Genomic DNA, 22,249 nt, shown 5'->3' on the forward strand with positions numbered 1-22,249 from the left:
GGAGTGGGAGAGGGAGAAGCAGGCTTCCTGCCGAGCAGGGAGCCTGATGCAGGGCTCGATCCCAGGACCCTGGGATCATGACCTGAGCCGAAGGCAGACGCTTAACGACTGAGCCACCCAGGCGCCCCCATTGTTACTACTTTTATCAGTGGATTTCTACTCACTGATGTCTGCACCATCATGGCACGCTGGTCTCGCATTTTCCGGACAACATCCAGTGGGTAAACAGGCAGGTTTCTCTCAATTAGGCATATGGCTGTTTCCATGGTGACCAGCACACCGGTGCGCCCTATTCCAGCACTGGGGGACAGAAGCAGAGACTTGGGATTTGCTCAGGCAGTATTTCAGCACGGCCCAGCTTAACTCCTAGCCAGTTCCCACATTTACTCAGAGCTTTCCTCCCCTGACCCTCAAGAACACAAAACACACATTCAGGGCATGCTCTTGAACAGGTTGAAAAGGTCTCTCCTCATATATTCTGAGGCCAGGGGCTTCAACACCAATGAAAAGAAACCCACATTTAAGTGTGGGCGGAGGGTGGGGCTTTCTTCTTCTGGTCTACATTCAGGGATTTATGTTTTCATAAAATTCTACATTTTTTGAAATAGTGAAGAAATAAACAGCCTTCTTGTAAAAGCATCTGGTCTCGTGGGATTTAGGGTGCTCTTTGCCAACTTTCTCCAGGTCTTTCCCTCTGGAGTACATGTATGAAAACAAGCAAAACCAGAGAGCCACAGTACCTGCAGTGAACTAACACAGGGTCCCCATCCACTCGCAGGGACCTCACAGAGTTGACAAACTCCAGAAAGTCTGAGGAGTCATCAGGAACGCCGTGGTCGGGCCACGCGACGTACTGGAGATGCGTCACAGTGTGCTCTTCCCCGGTCTGTAGAAGATGCAGGGTGGCCTTGGTGAGTCCATCCAGAAGGTGGGTGGGCGGGGGGACCCTGGCCTCAGCTACGGTGGTCCTATCTCCGGCTGCCCCTCCACTCGCTGCGCACAGCCCTGCCAAGGCCCCTGGAAACCCGCACTCACCCTCCGCGCATCCATCCACTCCCATGCACCCATCCTCCGGGACACGGCTCAGGCCACGCCTCTGGCCCCCCTCAGGACGGCTTCCTTCCCCACTTCTGCCCACTGCGACTCCTTCCCTTTCACTCCAACGGCACTTGCCATTAGGGCCACACACACTGGCTTTTTCTTTTTTCAGGGTGGCAAAATATACGTAACACGAAGTTTACTATTTTAAGCATTAAGTGTATAGTTCAGTGGCATTAACTACATTCCTGGGGTGGTGTAACCATCACCACTAGCTATTTCCAGAAGTTTTTCATCTTCCCAAGCGGAAACTCTGTAGCCATGAAGCACTGACTCTTCAATCCCCCTCCCCCCAGCCAGCCATCCTTCCACTTTCTGTCTCTCAGATTCTGACTACTCCACGTACCCCATACAATCGTACAATACTTTCCTCTCGTGACTGGCTGGTCTGACCTAGTAGAATGTCTTCAAGGTTCATCCTTGCTATAACATGCATCAGAATTTCCTTCCTTTGCAAAGCTGAATAGTACCCCACCATATAAAGAGACCACATCTTGTTTCTCCATTTATCTGTCAGTGGACACTTGGATGTTCCCACCTGTGGATTGTGAACAGCGGTGCTGGGAATGAGGGTGCCGGTTCTTTCACAAGTCAGCTTGTACATTTGCTGAAATGCTCACCAGGTGAGAATGTAGAACAGATCTGGAAGCACCGCCCTATCCAGGACCACGGTGGATGCTGCTTTAGCACCTGCCTCTAAGCTGTGCCCTCCCTCCCCAGCCTCTCCCTGCAGGGGCGCGGCTTACCTCAGTGTTGGTGACCAGCATTTCTCGGAACACATAAGCGATGGTGCAGTCCTCTGACTGACATCGGATGTGAAAGTTGCCGTGTTCCATGACATCGGGAGGATCGGGCCAGTACTGGTGACATTTAGTCTGCAAGGGAACCAGCGGGTGTGAGCTAACCTCCACTGTGGGGGTGGTGCACATGAGCAGTCACCTGGACGGACAGGTGGGGCATGTGGCCAGTGCCCTCACACTCACACCAGGTGCTCTGAGAGCTGCTGGTGGAAGGGAGACTCAGGCAAAGCCCATCTGCTCTGTGTCTGTTTCCTGAGGGAGGCAGAGGAGGCTCCCCTCCTCTCCTAGAAAGTAGGGTGGGCCTGGCCAGGGGCCAGGCCACAGCTCTCCAACCGGCCTGGAGCTGCAGCCTGGAGGATGAGTACAGAGCTCATCCTCCTTATCACCAGGGTCCGCTTGCTGGAAGAACAGGAGAGGCCTCAGACACGGTGCCTTGATACAGGAGCAACCTCTCCTCCTCATCCGTCCTCCATCCCCCATCAAGCCCACTCCTGGCCCTCAGGCCCCTTCTCTGCTCTCCACACCCCCTTCCACCTCACCCTCCTTCACCATCCATCTCCTACCCACTCCAGTAGAAGGCCTCAAGGCCCAGCGGTTACGAGCACACAGTGGGAAGTCACAACTCCACTGGACTCACTTTCTCCTCTACCTGCTAGCCTATGACTTTGAACCTGCCTCTCAACCTCTTGGATTTTCACGGTTTTCACTGGATAGATGGGGACAACACCTGCTTCCCACATGGTGACAGAGGCCGGAGGTAATGGTGAGCAGAGCCAGGCTCACTGTGGGGGGCCAGGTTACCATTGTTGCTATGAGCCCCCCATCAACTTCAGTAAGGGTGATCAGAAATCCCATAGAATTCCCAGTAAAAGAAGTCCCCAAACAGAGACAAACATCCCTTTACATTCAAGCAGAGTCCCCTAGGCCCTCAGAGGCTTTTGTCCATGACTCACAGAGCTGACACACTCCCCAGATGGCAGATGGGGAGCCCCGGCCTCAGAGGGGTTAAACAACCTGCCCAAGGTCGTAGGGCTGCTGCATCTTCCCCCGCAAGCTCAGGCTTCCCCACAGGCTCACCGAGAGCCCACTGCCTCTCCCTGTTTTTTATCTTCCCTTCCAAATCCTGAAGCTTGGGCCACAGCTGTCTTAGCTCTTGCCTCCAGCTTCAAAGCAAAACTCAGGGCCAAGCTGTCCATCCCAACACAGTGCCATCAAATTCTGACTCATTCAATTTTTTTTTTTCCTCTAAGCCTATAGTTGCAACATCTTACATAAAAATTTTATTTGTGTACAGCTAAAAGGGGCTATAAACCAACAGATGCACGTGATTTGTCTCGAACAGCTTTTCTATTCTTATTTTCAAACGTCACAGGGAATATTCGAAATTAAAGTATGAGGCCGGAAAGTTGGAGTTAAGAATTTACTTGTCAACCTTACATATGGGTGTGTGGGCTAGTGGCCATTTCCCAACTTCCCTTAGACGTGAAGGGGCTACTGTCCCCAGAACCCAAGACAGAGTCGACACCCACTGGTCTACATCTGCCTCATCCTCACAGGGTGCTGGGGAACATCATCAAAACGACATGACCCCACACTGGTCCGTGAGTGGGACCTGGGCACTCAGAGGCGCCTCCCCTGCTCCCTGTCCTTAGAATGTGGGTTCTGCTTGCCTTTCCTGCTCCCAGAGGGTGCTGTGAGGACACAGCCTTAAGACAGTAATGTGGTACTGGAAACACCTATCCATAGACGTAACCGAGCCCAGGTAGGCCCTCTTTATAAACTTTAAAGATTTGACGGGAAGGTGCAGGGACCCATTTGTCTCACTGCTACCCAAGACAAGCCTTGTAAGTTCCCTTCGCTTATTAAAACCATCACCTACCAAGGTGGAGTGGCCCGCCTCTTCCTTCAGTCTCCCCCTGCCCTCTGCATATGGGGGCCGGCTTCAGATCACACCTGGGCAGCTCCCGGGAGGGCTCTCTGCTCTAGACTCCCAAGCGTCCTGCCCACAGGACTGTTGATGCGAAGGGTCTCTGAGGTGATCAGCCCATACAAGGCAGAGCCACAGATATCTATTTCCAGAGACTCCCAGTGAATCTGACCAGAACTGGACTCTCTACCCCTTGATCAAATTTAGGTTTTAAGTCTATTTGGATCTCCAAGCACTGAGGGTGTAGTAGAAAGAGCAAGGAGTCTGTGGAAACCCTGAGTTTCAATCCTGGTTAATAGGCTCCACTAACCAACTGTGTGATCCTGGGCAAGTTACTAGACTTCTTTGAGTCTCTGTTTCCACATTAATGCTGGCTGTGGGGGGTGAGGATGCTAACAACTTAAGCCTACTATCTCCTGACCAGGGTATGCCCAGCACTAAATGGTACTTTTTATGGACATTAGCTTGGCCTCAAAAAACCCTACGAGGTACGTATTATTAGTGTCTATTTTGCATATGAGTAAACTGAGGCTCTGAGCGTGAATCTACTACAGATCATACATATCAGAAGCGGTGCATACATAGATGTAAAAAATAATTTTTCACCCAGAGGAAGCAACCCTGATGGAAGGTGCAGGAGAATGTTTTTTCAATAGAAAAGCGATACTTCTATAGGTCTTTTTTCTCTATGAGGAAACCTGTGAACCTGAAGGGAGACTATCACGAAAAACATTTTGGGTGGGAATGAAACCAGGCAGAAATCAAGGCAATGCTGCAGTGGGAGCACCTCACAGGCTGGAGGAGACCCCACTCGTGGACGCACCTGCTGGGCACAGCCGTGATCAGGGACTCTGGCCAGCCACACGTCCGCGGGGAGGCCCACTCTACTAAATGCACGGTAGGGGAAAAAGGAAATGGGGCATGCTGAAAACCTCAACTCTCAGAACAAGGAAGGGGTGAAGCTGCTGGCCTGGAGAGAACCCGTGGGTGGTGGTGAGGAGAAGATAAGGGACCTCAGGATAAAGGGCTCGGGTCAGCTGAGAGTTCGTAACAGGAGAGGGAGGAAACACGTAGCCTGGATTTTTAGAAGAACAGGTTTCTAACAATCGATACACAGTGGGAGTAAGTCCCCAGGGCCTGAGATAGCGAAGGCAATACTGACTCAGGAGAAGGGGCCGGCTGGGATGGGCTCACGGGCTGGGAACCAAAGAAAGCCCCTGGGTCACAGGGAGACCTCAGAGGAGCTCAGGTTCAGAGCAGATGCCAACAAAAGGCGGGGAGGTGGGATGTCCTCAGGACAGAGCAGGAGGGGCAGGACCCGTAAGAGCAGGTGGAGGACGCAGGGCCTGTGGGATGGAAGAAAGGGCCTTTCTGTCCGGGCTGGAACAAACAGGAGGAGGGAAGAGGGGCTGCTCTGCAGGGCGGATTGTCTGTCACTCACCACGCCCGCCGCAGCTCGTGAATGACCTCAGAGCTGGGAAGGGGAGAGCCAACTTGACAGGGGAAAGAGAAGCCCAACCCAGGGGAGGGCACTGCGTCCCGCTGCACCGAGAGACCTCGTGACACGGGAGATGGCACCTCCATGAATACTCTGAGAGAACTTCCAGGCACCCAGAAGTCACAGAACAACAGAAGCAAGCAGAGCACAGGTTTCGAATGGGGAGCCTCGCAGGCTGTGGAAATGAGAAGGTGACAAAGGTGACGTTAGTCACCTACAAAATAGCAGAAATGGCCCAGAGCAGGGTCTGCAGAGTGTGGGAGCTGCTGGTACAATCGGGGGATTCAGTAACACGGAACTGCATGCACGGGGGGAAAGCAAACTTTTTTTTTTTTTTAAAGATTTATTTATTTAGTTTTAGAGAGAGAGTGCGCTCGAGTGGGGGGGGGGGCAATGGGAGAGGGAGAGAGAATCTTAAACAGGCTCCACACTCACTGCAGAGCTTGATGCGGGGCTTCCTGAGATCATGACCTGAGCCTAAACCAAGAGTTGGATACTTAACTGGCTGAGCCATCCAGGTGCCCCAAGCAAATTTCTTCATATGTGCCAAGGATTGTCTTGAGGGTGGCTTTAACATCACTTCCCTAATTTTTATGAGAGACGGAGAAAGAGAGTGTGTGTGCACACATTCATATGTGCCAGGCTTTGGGTTCAGAGCCTGCAAGGCAAGGCATGAGTACTCACTTAGAATTTAATAACACTGTTCTCTCTCTCTCTCTATATATATATATATATATTATTATTTTTTTGAGTAGGGTCCACTCCCAGAGTGAAGCCCAACACAGGGCTTGAACTCACAACCCTGAGATCAAGACCTGAGCTGAGATCAAGAGTCAGACGTTTAAATGACTGAGCCACCCAGGCACCCCTGGGGTCTTCGTATTTTTATGCATACCTTCTCCTTATGGCATGTGATATTTGGCTTCCATTTAAGGTATATCTTTCAAAATAAATTTATTAAAGCAAAAAAAAGGTAAGTCAATTTAAAGAAAAAATACTACTATAACAAAATAAATACAGTCTAGTCCCAGCACTACCTGTTAAGGTGGTCCCCAAAGTGCTACCTCTGCTAGCTGACATTTATGTAATATTTATTGTGTGCCAAGCACCCTTCCAAGAAACCTACCTGTATTAACCCCTGACAATCCCACAAGATAGGCGCTATTATTATTCCATTTTTCCCAGAGGTTTTGTAGTTTTCCTAAGTCACACAGGTAGGAAATGATAGAGCCGGGATCTGAATCTGAGTCTGCCTTCTTGCCCACCACAGCACAGAGCAAGAGGGCTGTGAGTGCTTCAGAAAGAGAGAGGGCAGGACTGTGAGTCAGCCAGGGTTTCCTAAGTTCAAAAACAGCTCCAAGTCTCTTCATTTCCTATTCAAAATGAAATCAGAAAATCACAAAAAATAAAACAAAATATAAAACAAAAACTTAAAAAAATAGACAAAACCGAGACTTCTGGACAAGGAGATCAGGTGATGCTTTGTGATTTCAGGAAAGCCTTGGACAGTCTCTCAGGGTAACAGGGTAAGACAAGGTGGAGAAATGCAGGTGCTGGGAGGAAAGCTGGAGAATTACAACTGCTCCCCAAAGGGAGGTTCTAGAAGGAGGTTTCTACTGCCTCTTGAGGAACCTTCACTTTTTTTTTTTTTTTTTAAAGATTTTATTTATATACTTGAGATAGAGCAAGATCGAGAGAGAGAGCACAGAGGAAGGGTGAGAGCAGAGAGGCAGAGGGAGAAGCAGGCTCCCCACTGAGCAGGAGCCCGATGCGGGGCTCGATCCCAGGACCCTGGGATCATGACCTGAGCCGAAGGCAGACGCTTAACCGACTGAGCCACCCAGGCGCCCCAACCTTCACGTTTTTTAACAGTGACTTACGTGAAGAGAAGAGATTCTGATCAAAACTGTCAGTGACAAGAAGCTGAGAGTGACAGCCGACACAAAGAACAATAGAAAGAAAGCCCCAAAAGCCCCAGAGAACACATGACAGGCCAGATCCGATGGCCGAATCCAACCAGTGATGATGACACACAAAACAACACTAACATACGCTGGACTCTTGCCACATGCGATTCTCTAAGCTTTTTGCATATACCATCTCCGTCTTTACAAACCGTCCGAGATGGGCACTATTATCACCTGCACTTCATATACAGGGAAACTGAGGGCCAGAGAGGTGAAGTAACTCGCTCAGGGGGATCAGGTTGTGAACCCGGATCGTCTGTCTCCAGAGCCCCGGCAGCATTCTCTATGCAGCTTTCAAGAGTCAAGGGCAGAGTACAAAACAGGGCAACTGGCCCGAGAGCAACACCAAGACAGAGACCAGACACTTTCTGCTGGTCACAGGATTAATGGAAGCCGAGCTTATAACCTTTGACCAAGTCTAAGGTTATTTTCAGATACCTAAAAGGCCAGTGCCTAGAAGAGAGGGGTAACTTATTCTGTGTCTTCCAGGTGGGAGAAGCAGGTGGGGTGGAGGTTCAAAGCCATGTAGATTTCAGCTAGTTGTAAGGAGGAATATATATGTATTTTGAATTGGAGCTGAACACCCATAGGATGAACCCTGGAGGTGTTTTTGCAGAAGTGGGACAACACACAGAAGTCCTTTGCAGTCCACGGGGCTCTGCAGAATTAGTTAGGAATTCTTATTTTGCTGTTTCAGGTGAGAGTGTAGACTGTTCTCAAACATACTATTCATTCTAATCTGCATATTCTGATTTTCGGCATGGATCAATTTGGTATTCTGAGCAATGTACCAAGGAGGGAGGCCTGGGAGGAAGCAGCACACGAATCATTCAAAGCAGGTGGCTCAAAGTTAATTTATATCGGATTTTGGAATGGGTTTCTGAATAAATGTTTCCTAATGAAGATATCTTCCTGTATGCACAAGTTAAGAGAATGCACAATACAGGTATCCCTTGCACAGTGACTTCTGTTCTATAAGCAGTGATCTGCTCCTCTGGAAAATGCACGCCCCGCTAAGCACAGTGTGGTGCCCATCACTCTCCTAATCAAGCCCTTCTTCCTCTTTTTGCATCGGGTTTTGCTGCATCACAAGTGAAGGCTGACAGAGGCTGTAATTTCTCTTACTTTTTATGGCCACTGTCGCACCCACACTGCTCTTCTCAGAACCAGCTCTTGTCCTGGGTGGCTGAGGCTACAGTCAACACGGGGGTTCTGGGGCAGGTGAAGTGAGACAAGGGGAACAGGCTTCTGGCTTGTTATAATGGATCTGAGACAGGAGCGGGAGGGGCTGTCTGATCACTTGTTAGCTCGGGGAAAGCCAGGGAGTGGGCAGGAGTGCTGAGCTGCCCCTCACTCAAGGTGTCTATCAGTAGCTCTCTAAAGGAGACTTACGGGTCACACAGGGGCTGGACCAGGGGGCATTAAAGACCCTTTCCAGGTCTGAGATTCATGTTCCACAGGGCAGTTTGTGACATACCCACATCTGAATTGGAAATCAAGCCACTTACCCGCCCTCGCTCTGTGAGAGTCGTCAACATGACAATGAGTGATAACTTCTGATCCCAGACGACTTGCCAAAATTGTGCACAGGTGTGTGGCAGGGGACCCTGAGCAGCAATGTACTTGTTCACAAGGTTAGCAGCAGGAATTTCCATCTGGCAAGAGATTGTTCAGGCATTAGTACCCGTCACCGCAACAAGGTGGACACGGAACTGGATCTTAAACTCTTCTAGTTGGTGCCTGACATCACACCAGAATATCCCATCAATTTACAGCCAACAGGGAAAATCAAAGAAAAAGCTATTTTAAAAAATCCTTGAAAGATGCCTGACGATGACGCTAGCATTAACTACTTAAGGTAAAGCTGTAGGACACGCAGCAGGCGATAATCAGACACACACCTACAAGACAGCAGGAGAGTTTCAATGACCTTTACTGCTATATCAAATATAATCGATATTGGCCATCTGTATTTTCAGCAATACATACCAGTCCTCATGCCCAAATCTTTCCCCACACAGGGCTTTCTATCAAAATCCACTGACTTTCTCTGGCGCATAGACCATACAGGCTTATACCCCCACAAACGCTACGCCCTGCTTTCTGCATGGCTGCCAATGCTCGCGTCCTTGAGTTGACCAATCCTTCCCCCACCCCAGCCTTACTGACATATAATCAACAAATAAAAATTGCACGTATTTAAGGTGTACAACAGGATGGTGTGATATACGCATATGTTGTGAAATGATCACCACAATCAAGTTCATGAACACATCCATCACCTCACCCAGTTACCACTTGAGTTCATTAATGTTAAACGTCAAAATGTTTTCAACTGTCCTCAGTGTCCCTCCCCCATCCTGCTCTGCTTGCATTTCTTCCCTCTGAACGGAGTCATTTCTATGAAAAACATTCAGAACCTGCTGAGCTTTGAAGCTCCTCATCTTAGATGGGGAAGGCCAAGAGAGGCGCCTAATTCATAGTTTGGTTGATGCTTGGGTTAATGGCTTCTTCAACCCTGGTCTTAGCTCCCTCATATCCTCACAGTCAAGGAGACCGGACTGCGTGACCTTGTTGACCCCACCAATTCTGACGCTCTGCTCTCAAGACACCAGGAATGGTGAAGTGAGAGTCAACGAATTCCACAGATGTTTTGGAATAAATGGAATCACTGATAGGATTTTTTTTAGGTAGTTCTTGATATTTTGCTATAACTTGAGAACTTGAGAAATCATCTGTTCATTTAGATCAGGGGTTGGCAAACTGTGGCCTGAGGGCCAAATCTGATAGCCACTTTGCAAGCTAAGAGTGTTCTGGGTTTGTTTTTTTTTTTTTAAGATTTTATTTATTTATTTGAGAGAGAGAGAGTGAGAGAGAGAGCACAAGTAGGGGAAGCTGCAGAGGGAGGGGGAGAAGCAGGTTCCCCGCTGAGCAGGGAGCCCAATGCCAGGCTCGATCCCAGGACCCTGGGATCATGACCTCAGCCGAAGGCAGTTGCTCAACTGACTGAGCCACCCAGGTGTCCCAAGGTTTTTTAAAAAAGATTTTGTTTGTTTGTTTGTTTAGAGAGAGTAAACAGGGGTTGGGAACAGAGGGAGAGGGCGAGAGAATCTCAAGCAGACCCCACTTGGAGTGCGGAGCCAAACTCAGGGCTCAATCTCATGACCCTGAGCATCACGACCTGTACTGTAATCAAGAGTCAGATGCTTAACTGACTGAGCCATCCTGGTAACCTGCAAGCTCAGAGTGTTTTAAAAAATATTTTTACATGGTTGCATTTTAAATGGTTGTGTAAGTACCTAAGTAATATCCTCCATTTTGCCTCAGCTTGCAAAGACCAAAATGTTTATCACCTGGCCCTCTACAGAAAAAGCATGCTGACTCCTGGTTTAAATGAAGAAAATGAGGTTCAGAGAGGCCAAGTGAGTTGTCCAAGATGCATTTGCAGAGTGAAATGAAGGCCTTTCCCACAATACGTGAAATCTTTTTACCTTTTCTTTTTGGGTTATATGCACAAGTGGTTTTCTTCCCCTTATTTTTAGGTGGGATGTACAGTAATAACATGGGGGGAGGGGACACAGAAAGTTACAAGCATACCACTGGCAAAAAAAACCAAACAAACCCAAAACAGCCAAAAAACAAAAAACCCCACAAAAATGTCAGCAGTTGAGGACAGAAGGCATGTGGACGATGGGAGTCAGAGACACGGAGTCTGAGTTTTGGTCTCACCTTCTGTTAGCTTTGTGACTTTTCAAATTATTTAATCTCTCTGAACCTTAGTTTTGTCCTCTGTAAAATGAGACTATTGTGCCTTCCCTCAGGGGCTGCTGAGGTGCTGAAATGAGGGGGCGAACAGGGAAGCACTTCGTCCACCGCAAAGCACCACCCATGCCACGATCATGCTTGGGACAGTGATCAACGTGCTCTTAGTATCCAGACTCTTGACTTACGTTCACATAACTTGCATTAATATAATCTTCATTTCCCTGCAATAAGACCCGGGTGGTGTCGTCTGTGGGGGAGAAAAACAATTTACCGGTTATCCCGAGCGTTATTTTTATCATGCCAAGGAAACAAGAGTTCAGTCCCCAACCCCATCTGCAGCTCTCGCCTCATTAGCATAAACACTATTCCCCAACTGTTCCGAGTCTGACATGGCGGCAATAAAGACGGTGGTGTTTACAGACACACTGAAAATCGTTCCAGAATACCAGACAATCTGTTTTAAAAAGGGAAACATTATCTCAGCGTGTTGGGGGAGGGCGGGAGGGGGAGGGAGGCATTCACACCGGATACTCACAAGGCAGCACATCTTTGTATCGGTTTTTGTCCAAATTTTGAGGCAGCTTTGCAAACGTGATGGCCAGACCGGGCTTCTTTCTGTAGAGTTGCTATATAACAAATACAGAAGTGAGGAAAAAAACCCAAAAAATCAACATTGCAAAAAACAGCTATGGAGAGAGTGTGGAAAAATACTTTAACAATAAAGTCTACCACTCCTGGCACTAGATCTTAACATTTAGAAGTGATTAGGTGCTGCATTTTATTTTTTGAGAGAGAGAGCACGTGCAAGTGGGGAGGGGGAGGGGGAGAGGGAGAAGGAGAGAGAATCTCAAGCAGACTCCCCACCCAGTGCAGAGCCCAACGTGGGGCTTGATCTCACCACCCTGAGATCTTGACCTGAGCCAAAATCAAGAGTCAGATGCTCAACAAACTGAGCCACCCAGGCACCCCTAGGTGCTATATTTTAAAAGAAAACTCTTCCTAAGAAGAAATTTTACACTCCCATGAGAAACTGACAACATTCACTTTTTTCTTTCTTTTTTTTTTTTAACATGAGGATCTTTGGGGAAAAGGGAGTCATAGGAAGGGGTCTGAGTCACCAGATAATGGATCATGGTAAGTAAAACCTCGTCTTTATGACAGTTATTTGACAAATGCTAGAAGCAAGTAGAGAAAGGAAAGGATCCTGACTCAAAGTTACATGGAAGCCATTTATATTAGTCTAGAAACATTTCCCTCCAGTTCAATGGAGAGAACCGTGTTCTTAACTAAAGAACAAGAGCATTTCATTCATCATTAAGAAGTCTGTTTCCACAGTAAAAAGGGTAAACTTCATTTAAAGAGGTATGTCCCTGTGCATTTAATAACTAGCAAAAAATGCAATTAAAACTATCTTTGTACATCTGTAAGCGCCTACTGGATACATCTGTGTGGTTTCCCCAATACGATTCTGACAACAGCTCTGTGGGAGGGACTAAGAGGACCCTTATTTTACAAGCAAGAAGCAGAGATTAAATATCTTGCTCACAATCACAAACGAGAGGCTGAATTCACATCTGACTCAATGTTTTTTTTCTTTTTCTTTGAAACCACACTATGGAGGTATGATTGTCATTTAAGAAGTGGTATGTATTTCATGTACACAACTTGCTGAGTCTGGGGATAAGTATACACCAGTAAAACCACCACCACCACCACCACAATGGCCACAGACACATCCGTTCCTTCCCAGTTTCCTCCTGCCCTCGAGTTTTCTTTTTTTCTTTTCCTAAGATTTTATCTATTTATTTGAGAGAGAGCACATGAGTGGGGGGAGGGGCAGAGGAAGAGAGAGAAGCAGACTCCCTGCTGAGTAGGGAGACCGACTTGGGGCTCCATCTCACGACCCTGAGATCATGACCTGAGCTGAAACCAAGAGTTGGGTGCTCGACCAACTGACCACCCAGACACCCCTCACCAGTGTTTTTTTTTTTTAATTAACTTTATGAAAGTTTAAAAACAACACAACTTTTCTTCAATATTGAAAGTGTTCTTTTCTTCCCCCAGAAAATCTGGGCAATTCAGACTGGGATAAAGAAAAAAAATTACCAGTAATTTCACAACCCCCAAGATGACCCTTTTCATAGGTTTTCTCTAGTTTTCTATGCATACATGTATACAAATAAACATAAGTACACATGTATACACATAAGACAGAGACACACATTTTTAAAAATAAAAAATGAGACTCAACTCCATATTAGCACTTCCTATACTATGTTCTGTGGAACACGAGTGTTTTGAAAGATGCTAATAGGTATTCCTTAGGAAGTTTCAAGGTCAAAGAAATTTGGAAAATACAAGTCATCTTATGTTCTATGAATCTCCAAGAAGCCCAGCCCTGCAGTACTTCAGCTTAATTTAATTCTGATTAGCTAAGCATTTCTCAAGCTCATTTGGAGGCCATGGAGGATCTCACATCTCCTAAGAAGTATTCTGGGAAATACTACCATAATTTTGAAGCCTGTTTTTTCCTACTTATTATAGTGCCTAGTTTCCCGTGCCATTAAATCTTCTAAATATTCTCTACATAAAATGATTTTTACTGGATTAATTTATAGTTTCACATAATTTAACTTTTACTCTACTTTTTGATTAGGCCATTTTCAAAGTTTTTACTCTTATAAATTTCCAGGAGAATTACAGCATCAAAACATATTTTTAGGGACTCTGATATGTATAACTAAGTTGCCCTACGGGGGTGTATGAGAATGCTTAGTCCATCAAATTGCGGCCAACATCATCAATGTGTTTGCAATTTGAATAAGAAGGCTGAACAGTATTTTCCACCAATATTTTTGCAAACTGTATTTCTTGTTTTGTAAACTGACCTCTGTGAGTCTGTTTCTCTTATTAGTTCTTTTTCCATTAAATAAATAAGCTGCACAGAAATCACCAGGAGAGAATTAGCATTGAGATTTCTGGCAAAAATAATTGTGTCATGTCTTATACATTTACCAGATGTTTAGAATTTGCAATCTCTCCCCCAGCTCAGCTACTGAACTTCATAATTTCAGTTCATAACAATCAAGTAGCCACTGAACAACTTCTTAAATGTCTGCCAGCTTTAATGGACAGAGACCATTCTAGAAATAAATTCATGTTTTATTGGAAGGTTTGATTTGATACTGTAAGGAGACTGTCTGAGTCAAATTTCCCCAAATGACCTTTTGGTCCTAATTGACTAACTGCATGGAGGTAAAACCCAATTAAGTGAATATAATCAGTAAAGCTAAGCCGAAGGTTCAAAGATTTTTTTTCCCAAATAAAATCGTAAATGTAATCAACTTGAGATGGTCTAGCAGAAAAGCACAGATCTAGCAAAAGGCTTTAATTACAAGAAGTATATAAATATATCTCAGCAGTAATGAACTGTTGATAAGATTGTTAAAGTACTAAAATAAAAAATAAAATGGCAGTGTTTAAACATTTTTAAATGTGCACACCCTGGGCTTTATCTGACAGGAATGCATAAAGATTCATATCAAAGACATTTCCCCATAGCAAAGTATTTTTTTATTAGCAGAATACTGGAAACAGCCTGAAAATCTCCCAATAGGGAGAAGTGTTGCCTTAAATTATGGCACAGTGATACCACAAAAATATGTGCAATGAAGAGAATAAGATTAAAGTACAGATTTGGAAGGATATTAATTCATCTATTTTTAAGTGAAGAATGCAAGTTACAGAATAAAGTGGTGATCCCTTTTATATATAACAGCACATACATATAACACGTGTATAATGTATATGTGTGTGCACTTTTGTGTATAAAATATATTTGCATGAGCACCAGAACAAGTGTGGAAGGACAGGCACCAAGTAGTTATTTGTAAATTGTAACAAAGAGCAAGAAGCTAAAGAAGATGGGAGTCAGGAGACAATTCTACTTGGGCTATTTCTGAATTACCTGAATTATTACAATGCATATTATTTCTTTTTTTTAAGCTTTTACTTAAATTCTAGTTAGTTAACATATAGTACAATATTGGTTTCAGGTGTGGAATTTAGTGATTCATCAATTACATATAACACCCAGTGCTCATCACAAGTGCCTTCTTTAATGCCCATCACCCATTTACCCCACCCCTTGCCCACCTCCCCTCCAGCCAAATTATTTCTTTTTTTTTTAAGATTTATTTATTTGAGAGAGAGAGAGCACGTGAGCGTGAGCGATCAGGGAGAATCCCAAGCAGACTCCCCGCTGAGCATGGAGCAGGACACGGGCTCAATCCTATCACCCTGAGATCATGACCTGAGCCGAAACCAAAAGTCGGATGCCCAACCAACTGAGCCACCCAGGAGCCTCAGACAAATTATTTCTTAAATTCAAATGACTGAATGAGAAAAAAAAACAAAACTAGAATAGATCTATACATAAAATTTCAAAATTCAACAAAAAGCTGGGTGAATAGGAAGATGATTTTTGGGGCCTTCAGAAAGTAGGACAACAAGCTCATATCATGTCTGTCTTGCCAAGGTGAACACTGAGCCCTATTTCTGCTGAACTGCTTCAAGTCCTAGTCATCCACTTAGCTTGTGAAGGTGTTAAGAGTTGGTTTTCAACTTCCTTTAATTTATTGACTTTTTCTCCAGACCCTGTGAGCTGCTCAGCAGGCTATGAAAACAGTACCCTGAGAAGGGGGGTCCAGGGTGGAGAGTGAGGTGTTGGAAACCCAGGTATGTCTTTCCAGAAGGGTCAGGGATGGAGGGAAAGGAATTAAAGACCATCAGCCAGAATTCAGACAAGCCTCTTTCAAGAACTATTCATTGTAAAAGGACACTTGGCTTGGGTTAATCCCAGGCTAAAGGTGTGTGAGGCGAGCAAGAGCTCCCAGTCACACTTCTGCCCTAAAACGAGAGCAACCAGGAGCCTAGTGAGGGAGTCCCAGGGGCAGTGGGTTAGAAGTTGTAACAGTTTTATTAAAAACTATTAATTTTGGGGCGCCTGGGTGGCTCAGTCGTTCAGCGTCTGCCTTCGGCTCAGGTCATGATCCTAGGGTCCTGGGATCGAGCCCCGCATCGGGCTCCCTGCTCTGTGGGAAGCCTGCTTCTCCCTCTCCCACTCCTCCTGCTTGTGTTCCCTCTCTTGCTGTGTCTCTCTCTGTCAAATAAATAAATAAAATCTTTTAAAAAAAAACTATTAATTTTTAAATCCTAAAGTGCTTTGTTCTCATCTTATTAGAGTGTAGTTCTAAAAAGCTGTGAAACTAAGGGTAAATTATAAAAAGATCAGCTGAGAATGGGTTGTTATGGACAACCATATTTAAATTAGCACCAATATCTCTGGCTCTGGCTTCCAAAGACAGAAAACTGAACCGTGGAAGCTAGACCTCTCCAACGCAGGACCGCTGGCATGGGTAAGATGATGTGGTTTTCCAGTCTAAACATTTCTTCTTCAAAAAAGTCCTCTCATATTAGAGAGAGGGCAACAGGAGAGGACTCTGATCTCCTCAGACTACTGGCCCAAGCCAAGGTGTGAAATCTGGTCACCATCCTCAGAAGAAGGCTTCCGACACCCCCTGGGCTCTGACCGGTGGAGGTGGGCAAGGCCTCGCACAGGGGAATCGAATATCCCGTCAACTCTACGACCAGAGAAAGGGAGAATTCTCGAAGGCTGAGAACCCAAAGTAGGGGAGAGCGGTAGAGAGAAAAAGGGAAAAGACAGGGAGGAAAAAGAAAAAGGAGGGGGAGTTGAAGGGGCAACGGGCAAGGAGAGATCAAACAGTAGAAAGACTCCCTTTCACTCCCTCAGCAATGACTAGGATCTACTGCAGGGCAATGATTTTTTTTTTAAAACAGCTGCTTACGTCCTACTTCCCGTATCAAGCACCCAATGGCGGTCTTCATGAAGGCAGGCATCTTGTTTGCTTTTGTTCACCACCGTAAGCCCTAGGCCAGCACTGTACCTGGCCCATAGTATGCGTTTAATCAAAATGCGTAGAGTGAAGGAAGAGCGGGGTCTGTAGCTTTGAACAGAGGGTGCAGACCAATGAGTGAAGCATGACAAGAGGCGTCATGGAGCCATACCATTAAGCTAAGGGTAACTCCTTTTTCATGAAGACCTTGAGAGGCTGTTTCCCTAGTAGTACTTTGTAGACATAATTCACTACTCAGGGGCAGTTTGTCTACACTGGGAACTCCCCCTTTCCCTTGTCTCTGTCCCAGCCAGAGGGCAAGGGACACTGCCTGGTGCCTCCCCCTACATTCCCATAAAGGTTTGCTGAAACAAACTAACACTATTGTTGGTAATTTGGGGACCTTCAAAAATGCTACTTGAAGCAGATCCCACTGCTGGGATCAAGTATTCTTTCGAGTCCCTTTCACAGGTAAATGATAATGAGTTGGGTGGCACCCTCTTTAAAATGGGCTTCAGGAATCTGAAATGTAAAGCCCTCACACTTGCTCCTGGTATTCTGCACATTACTGAACGTTTTCCTTAAAGGAAAAAAAAAACCTGGAAAAATTCTTAAGTGTTTTTTTTTTTTTAAGGTATGCATTCTAATCTCGAAGGTATAACTGCCTTCACTAATTTCTACGTGTGTCAATTTAAACCTCTCATTAAGTCTTCAGCTTAGTCCTTCCAGATCAACTTTTATAGTCATCCTAGGAGCCAGTGAGTCACTTGTTTTGACACTAATGGTTGTTTCCTATAAGGGTGATATAGGAGGGACTTCAGGGAAAATGGGTCAAAAGAGAGAAAAAGACAGGTTTCTGGTTTTGTAAAGGAGGAAGAGGCTGAAGGGAGACGGGTGAGGGTTTCTGAGCTGGACGTGGTCTCTGGTGGAGTCCTGTAGCCCCGGCTCGTATCCGTGCAGAGAGGGAGGAGGAGAGAGGTTCATTTCCTAACAACCTCACTCTAAAAGTTTCCGCAGAAGTCTTCACTGGACAAGGAGGCAGGGAAGTTGCAAGCCACCCGGTCACTGGATGGAGATGGGCACAAAGGTCCTTTGCTGGGAAAGCTGGTTCTCAAAGGACACCCCTTCCCTTGCTTAAATAGAAAGGTCAACTCAGGGAAAGTATGAAATGAGCCACAGGTTTCCTTCAGGAAGGAATGAACCTGGGGCAGACTTAATAGGTTCCTTAACAAAAGAGCATCCTGGGGATGGTAAGACTTGGAGCCATGCAAACCCCAAATCTTCTCCTTGACGTGCGACAGAGTGATGCCCAACCTTGGCTGAACCAGGTAGAGTATTCAGGCGGTTTGATGCCAAACTGCTCACACTGGGCAGCTCATGTGGTATAGCTCTGGGAGGGAAGGGCTCAGATTGGAGGCTGGGTGAGGAGCTGAGGGGCACCTGGCAATGGTGCATTCTGACACTGACTAGACTTTCACACAGATTCTAATCCTACCTCTATCCAACCAGCTATTTAACACAAGGCAAGTCCCCAACCCCCGAGCCTCATTTTCTCCATCTAGAAAGGCACCATCCTAAAGTTGTGAGAATCAACAGAGACAACATATGGGAAACATACTTGGCAGATTCGAAAGTGCTACAGAAATGCTAATAATTATTAAGCATGGTTTTATTACAGCTGGGACCAAATGCTTTCTGGAACACATTAGTAATTGTTTACCAAAAGCCACGGGAGGGACGGGGAATTCCCCTAATGCAAAAATGCTTTAAAACAAGCTTTGCTAAGAACCTGCTAGCCATCACAGGGGGGATTCTATCCATGGCCCAGCTACCCCAGGGCAGGCCCTTGGCATTGTGGAGTGGGTGCCATGGGTACCTGCTAGGGGCCAGCCCCCTCTTTCTGCTCCTGTCCAGAGCACAGCCCCCATCAGATACGCTGCCATCTGCTAATGGCACCGGGGGAGGGGGGCAGCAGGTGGAAAATCTGAACAGCCAAGATTCTGGAGTCAGACAGCCCAGGGTTCCAAACCCAGCAGACATGACCACTTCTTATATGGAGACTGAGCCTGTTTTTTTAATAAATAATTATAGTTGTTACTTTTTATGGCATTCTTACCGTGTGCTAAATAACACATTGAGTATTTATCTCATCTAAGCCTTACAACCGACCCATGAGATACCCAATTTACAGATGGGAAAGTAGAGGGTCCAGAGAGGTGAAAGGGACACGCTGCCTGAGGTCACATAGGAAGCGAGTGACAGAATCAGGATTTAAAGTCTGGCTCTGTGTGGTGAGACTGCTTCTCAGATTTTTTTCTAGCTCTGATGCTGTACTATTCTAATAACAACTCCCACACGTAAACAGCACTTTGTTGTTTCCAAAAGAGAACAAGCTCCTGAGTTAGCCTGCCTGGTTCTAATTGGCAGAACCATTTACTGTGCAACAAGCTGAGACTCTGCTCCTCCATCTACACGGTGGGGATAGCAGTTTTGCGAGGAGATGCCCATAAAGCACTTGGCACATACTAAGTGCTCAATTCAGGGTTTTCCTTTGCCGTAGTTTCCAGTTTGATCCAGCTTCCTTGAGCATTCCTCCCCTCTAGCAGCTGGGGAAGGCGTCTTCCTGCCTCTATAACAGGGGTCGTTACACTACGTTCCACGCTCTAGGGCTCCTTGGGGGGCCGTGTGGGGAGACTGAGGCGGCAGGGCTCCGTGTACCCCACCAGCTCCAGCACAGAGCGGCTCTGGTGTTCACTCTACTGCAAGCGAGAGTAGGCAAAAAGAGAGTTTTCCTGCTCGATCTCTAGGAAACGTACAGACTAGATGAAATGTGCGCATATTAAAATTTAACCCTAACCTAACCTTTCTATGTTCTCCATTCCTTATGCTGCAGTCCGACTCTGAGCTCTAAAGACGAGACTTTGCACGGGCAGCGGTGGTACAATCCCCACTCTGTGGTCCCCTGAATCAGCCTGGGCATCCGAACCTCCTGCCCATCCTGTGAGGAGGACCAACAGCCAGGCCCTATCCCAGCGCGCTCATCCAGCAGCTGGGGGCTGGGCCCTGTTTCACAGGCTCCTCAGGCGACAGCCATACAGATGGTCCGTGGGTCACCCTTTGAGAGACGCTACTCAAAACCACAGGGGATGGTGGGTACTCCTCTCTCAGGTATTTTTAAACTTCTCAATGAAGTTCAGTGAACAGTGTTCGAGGAAAATCTTATGTGGGATTCCCACATGTGAAACCAAAGTGGAGCCAGCTGAGTGGAGGGGGTTTTCTGGAGCACTGTGTAAGACCACAGTTAAGCTTCTTCCCTCTCTGAGAGCCCACAGTGCCTCCCTGTGGACAATCCGATCAAGGACGGTGTGCGATGGAAGGACTCCCAACACCCGGAGCCTCCCCCAGGACTCGTGGCATTTCTCAACCCAGGCAGGCGTGCTTCCCTGCGCGACCTGACACCTGAGGAGCTCAGCCTGCATTCAGGCTGGGACCTTGCTGGAACGACCTTCCATCCACACTTAATCCATCCATCTCCTTAATACATCTCACCTCAGACGACCTCCTGGAACCCCCTCACCTCCATTTCCTATGGAACATACATCTACTACGTAAGGAAATCTTGCCCTACCTTGGTCTTTTTTTTTTTTTTTTTTTTTTTTTTTTTTAAGATTTCTTTATTTGATAGAAAGAGAGAGAGACAGAGACAGAGAGAGAGAGTGAGCACAAGTGGGCAGAGCGGCAGGCAGAGGGAGAGGGAGAAGCAGACTCCCTGCTGAGCAGGGAGCCCGATGCGGGGCTCGATCCCAGGACCCTGGGACCATGACCTGAGCCGAAGGCAGGCGCTTAACTGACTGAGCCACCCAGGCGCCCCCCTACCTTGGTCTTTAGCTGTTTCTGGGGCTTAGGATACATCCTCCAAATATACCAATATTAGATTGTTAGCTGCTTGGGGCCAGAAATCCTCTTTCCCTCATTATGTTCCTCACGCAGTGTTTGGCACACGGTAAATACCCAATACACACTCGCTGAACGGGCGTCTCCATAATGCCTCCCCGCCTTTTCCATCCCCTCCAATGCCAAACATTTATTCATATTCTGTAACTGGCTTTTACCTTCTCCTTGTTTCAGTTACTTTGGAGAGTGTTTAAAAATGTTGAGCTTTACAGTGTTTAAAATGTATATATCAATTTTGAACTTTTTTGCAATGCAAGGCCAGAGAACATAACCTCTACATTTTCTTCCTTCAAAATCTTAAGTCAACACAGCCTCCTGCAGGACACTGGAAAAAAAGGGCTATTTCTCTTTGTAGATACTCAGTATATGTCCATCAATTCTACCAATTAATTATATTATTCCTCCCCTCTTACCCTGATTTCATTTCCACAAGATAGGAAGTTATTTTTCGGGGTGGTGTTAGTTATCTTCACCTTTTACTTACGGGTTTTTATACTTTCTACTGTTGTTTAGATACACATTGCTCTAATAACATATTATTTACATTCCATTCCTTATGCCATTATAAACCTTTTCTTCACTTAAGATTCTTTGCTTTATAGTGTTTCCTGTTTGATATGCACATCACTCATGCTTTTCTGAATCAGTATGTGACCACGTGCATTTGACAAACTTCTTAGTTTTGCTTCTGTGACTTTTCCCTTTCTATAGCTTTCCAATTAAAAACGGCATTGCTGACTTGTGCTTTTGAACCGAATCTGGACTCTTTCCTAATTTATGAATCCAGACTGTGTATGCTGTCGTTAACGATGATCTATTTTAACTGTCTATGTTAGGCTTCTTTGTGCTCTTCTGTTATCTTTTATTGTATGAACTACAGTTCTTCTACCTTTAAAAAATCTGGAAGATAAACACACTCCATTCACTCTGTTACTGATCAATACAGTGGACTTAAAGACCGAATCGCCTTTGTTCCTGCTTTGTTCTTCGAGGGCCCTGTGTGTGCCTCTGTCAGTCTCAATTCTGTGATTAGAGGCCCCTCCCAGGGAAGGAAGACAGGGTCTGACTCTGGATTCTACTCCTGGTCACATGGTTCCGGGGGACCTGGGCAGGCCAGCCGCTCTGCCCTCATGGGATGATGCAACCTGCTCCAAACTACAGAGCATGTCTGGTGGGGTCAGGGACAGGCTCCTCCACCACCCTCTGGGGCTCACCCACACTGCCTCTCCAGCACCTTCTACTGCTGAGCGTTGAGAGCTTTTGTGTTGGCAGCTAAATATGCTCAGAGTCCCTCCTCCTCGATTTCTGACATGTTTCTCCATGAC

The 22,249-nt window shown here is 46.3% G+C and overlaps 1 protein-coding gene across 2 annotated transcripts in view; it reads right to left on the bottom strand.

The window, feature by feature from the left end:
* Positions 1-22,249, bottom strand: part of PTPN3 (protein tyrosine phosphatase non-receptor type 3) — a 106,456-nt gene that overhangs the window by 3,717 nt on the left and 80,490 nt on the right. For both annotated transcript variants that reach the window (XM_032418494.1, XM_032418495.1), the window contains 6 exons: positions 11,591-11,681; positions 11,241-11,302; positions 8,799-8,945; positions 1,845-1,973; positions 741-886; positions 165-300 (listed from right to left, as the gene is read on the bottom strand). In XM_032418494.1, coding sequence (XP_032274385.1) covers positions 165-300; positions 741-886; positions 1,845-1,973; positions 8,799-8,945; positions 11,241-11,302; positions 11,591-11,681 — 711 coding nt within the window. The remainder of the gene's footprint in view (positions 1-164; positions 301-740; positions 887-1,844; positions 1,974-8,798; positions 8,946-11,240; positions 11,303-11,590; positions 11,682-22,249) is intronic.

The sequence above is a fragment of the Phoca vitulina genome, unplaced genomic scaffold, assembly GCF_004348235.1.
Source record: "Phoca vitulina isolate PV1807 unplaced genomic scaffold, GSC_HSeal_1.0 scaffold21, whole genome shotgun sequence".
Taxonomy (NCBI): domain Eukaryota; kingdom Metazoa; phylum Chordata; class Mammalia; order Carnivora; family Phocidae; genus Phoca; species Phoca vitulina.